This window comes from Ipomoea triloba, chromosome 4 (assembly GCF_003576645.1).
Source record: "Ipomoea triloba cultivar NCNSP0323 chromosome 4, ASM357664v1".
In the NCBI taxonomy this organism is placed as follows: Eukaryota; Viridiplantae; Streptophyta; class Magnoliopsida; order Solanales; family Convolvulaceae; genus Ipomoea; species Ipomoea triloba.
Window position 1 is genome coordinate 21,214,914 of NC_044919.1, and position 2,295 is coordinate 21,217,208.

At 42.7% G+C, this 2,295-nt stretch overlaps 1 protein-coding gene across 1 annotated transcript; it reads right to left on the minus strand.

The window, feature by feature from the left end:
- Positions 1-1,579: 1,579 nt before the first annotated feature.
- On the minus strand, positions 1,580-2,035 carry LOC116015972. Its single transcript, XM_031256140.1, has one exon. The coding sequence runs from the start codon at positions 2,033-2,035 to the stop codon at positions 1,580-1,582; it is 456 nt and encodes a 151-aa protein (XP_031112000.1).
- Positions 2,036-2,295: the final 260 nt, after the last annotated feature.

Below are 2,295 nucleotides of genomic sequence, written 5' to 3' on the forward strand. Positions count from 1 at the left end.
TATTCTTAATCACCCCTTTAGGTAGCATGGTGGTCTGCATAGTATAATAAGGAATCGAGCTAAGGGCAGCTTGTGCAAGAGTAACTCTCCCGGCTAACGACAAGGTTTTCGCCTTCCAGCCTGCTAATTTGTTTTGAATTCTCTCAATGAGACTTGCATACGTATCCTTTCTGACTCTCCCATGAATAGCCGGAATGCCTAGGTATTTACCAAGATCTTCCACCTTGGTTATTCCTGTGCGATTGACAATGCTAAGTTGAGTTTCTGCTTTCGTGTTTTTGGAGAAGAACAGCGAGGACTTTTCCACATTGATTGTCTGACCAGAGTATTCGTAGAATAGATTTAAGCACCGCAACATCTCCTCGGCTTGTTCCATTGTTGCCTCTCCGAACAGCACCATGTCATCTGCGAAAAAAAGATGAGAGAGATTAGAGCCTTGCCTACTAAGTTTGACCCCTTTCCATCTTCCATTAGTAATAGAGTCATTGATTATATGGCTAAGTCTCTCAATACATAACACAAAGAGTAAGGGTGAGATGGGATCTCCCTGTCTTATTCCTCTTTTCGGATGGAACCAGCTAGACAGTTGCCCCTCCTAGTTAACGGCCAGCCTTGAAGTGGAGATGCAATTCATAATGTTACGTCTCCAGCTTTGATTAAACCCTATATCCACCAGTGTGTCATTAATAAAACTCCATGCTACTTTGTCATATGCCTTCTCAAGGTCTATTTTCATGACTAACCATCCCACGGCTGCTTTCCTTGTCCTCATCGAGTTGAGTACCTCTTGGAAGATGATGATGTTGTCTGAAATTTGTCTTCCGGGTATAAAGCTCGACTGGTGGGGTCCCACTAGTTTCTTAGACATTTCCTTAAGGTGGAGCACCAGTGTCTTTGTTAGTAACTTGTATGTGACATTGCATAAGCCAATTGGACGAAGCTGTCTAACATTTTCTGGATTCGGCACCTTAGGTAATAGGGTGATGATGGTATCATTGCATCCTTGTGGAAGCTCTCCTTCTGAAAAAAATCTAAGACCAAACTCGATCAAGCTTCCCCTAGTTACATCCCATGTTTTTTGATAGAATCCAGCGCTAAACCCATCCGGTCCTGGTGCTTTACACGGGTTCATTGCGAATAAGGCTTGTTTGATCTCCTCTGCTTGAAATGGACGGTTAACTTCCTCCCAGTCCTGTTCACTTAGTGTTGGGAATCATCCATGTGGTAGAGTTTGAGTGCTCCTGTTCTGCCCTTCTGAAAATAGATTCTCAAAGTAGTTACAAACATGGTTCAGGAGTAAAATCTTATCCGAGATCCAGCTTCCCTCCTCAGCCCGTAGTGCTTCGATCCTAGTTCTATTCTTTTTCACTGAAGTAGCCGTGTGGTAAAATCTCGTATTACAGTCCCCAGATGTTATCCAATCTTCTCTCGATCGTTGATACCATAATAGTTCTTCTTGTTGGAGTGTTACTTGCAATTCTTCCCTAAGTTTCTTCTCTAATCTGATTAAGCCATTCGTGACCTATGTTGAGAGGCTTCTCTGCACACCTTTGATTCTAGATAGCAAGCGTTTCTTAGTCTAGAAAATGTTCCCAACCGTGTTCTTGTTCCAGGCTTGTAGAGCTACTGCAGTGTTTTGTTTGTTTTCTTCTATCCCTTTTCCACTATCCCATGATTTTTTTACACAGTTTATAAAGTCTGCATGAACTGCCCACGCCATATTGAATCTGAAAGCCTTCCTTCCAACTGTATTCAGGTGAGGGTCACTACGGATTAACAGTGGTGCATGATCTGAATTGATTAATGGAAGATGTTCCACCTTTGCCTCTGGAAATCTGGTTCTCCATTCTACATTACACAAAGCTCGGTCTAGTCTTGCACCTCTGAATGAGTCAGTGTTATTCCCTCTCATCCATGTAAATTCTGCTCCAATGAATCCTAAATCTAAGAGACCTTCCTGATAGATCCATTGTCTGAAATCGGAACATCTTGCCATATTGAAACACTCTGAATTACTCACTTCTTCCCTACACATCACCGAATTGAAATCTCCGCAAGCTAACCAACATTGTTGTGGATCGAAATTGGAAGAGGAGAGATCCGAGAATAACTTCTTTCGTAATGAGTGATTTGGACTGGCATATACTAGAGAAATCAGCCACGGACTTGAGTTAGCTTCCTTTACCCAGAGATTGACGAACTGGGGGTGGGTGCTCAATACTTGAATCCTTAAAGGGTGGTTCCAGAAGATCTATATTCCCCCAGAGAACCCCACGGCCTCAACTCTGATCCATT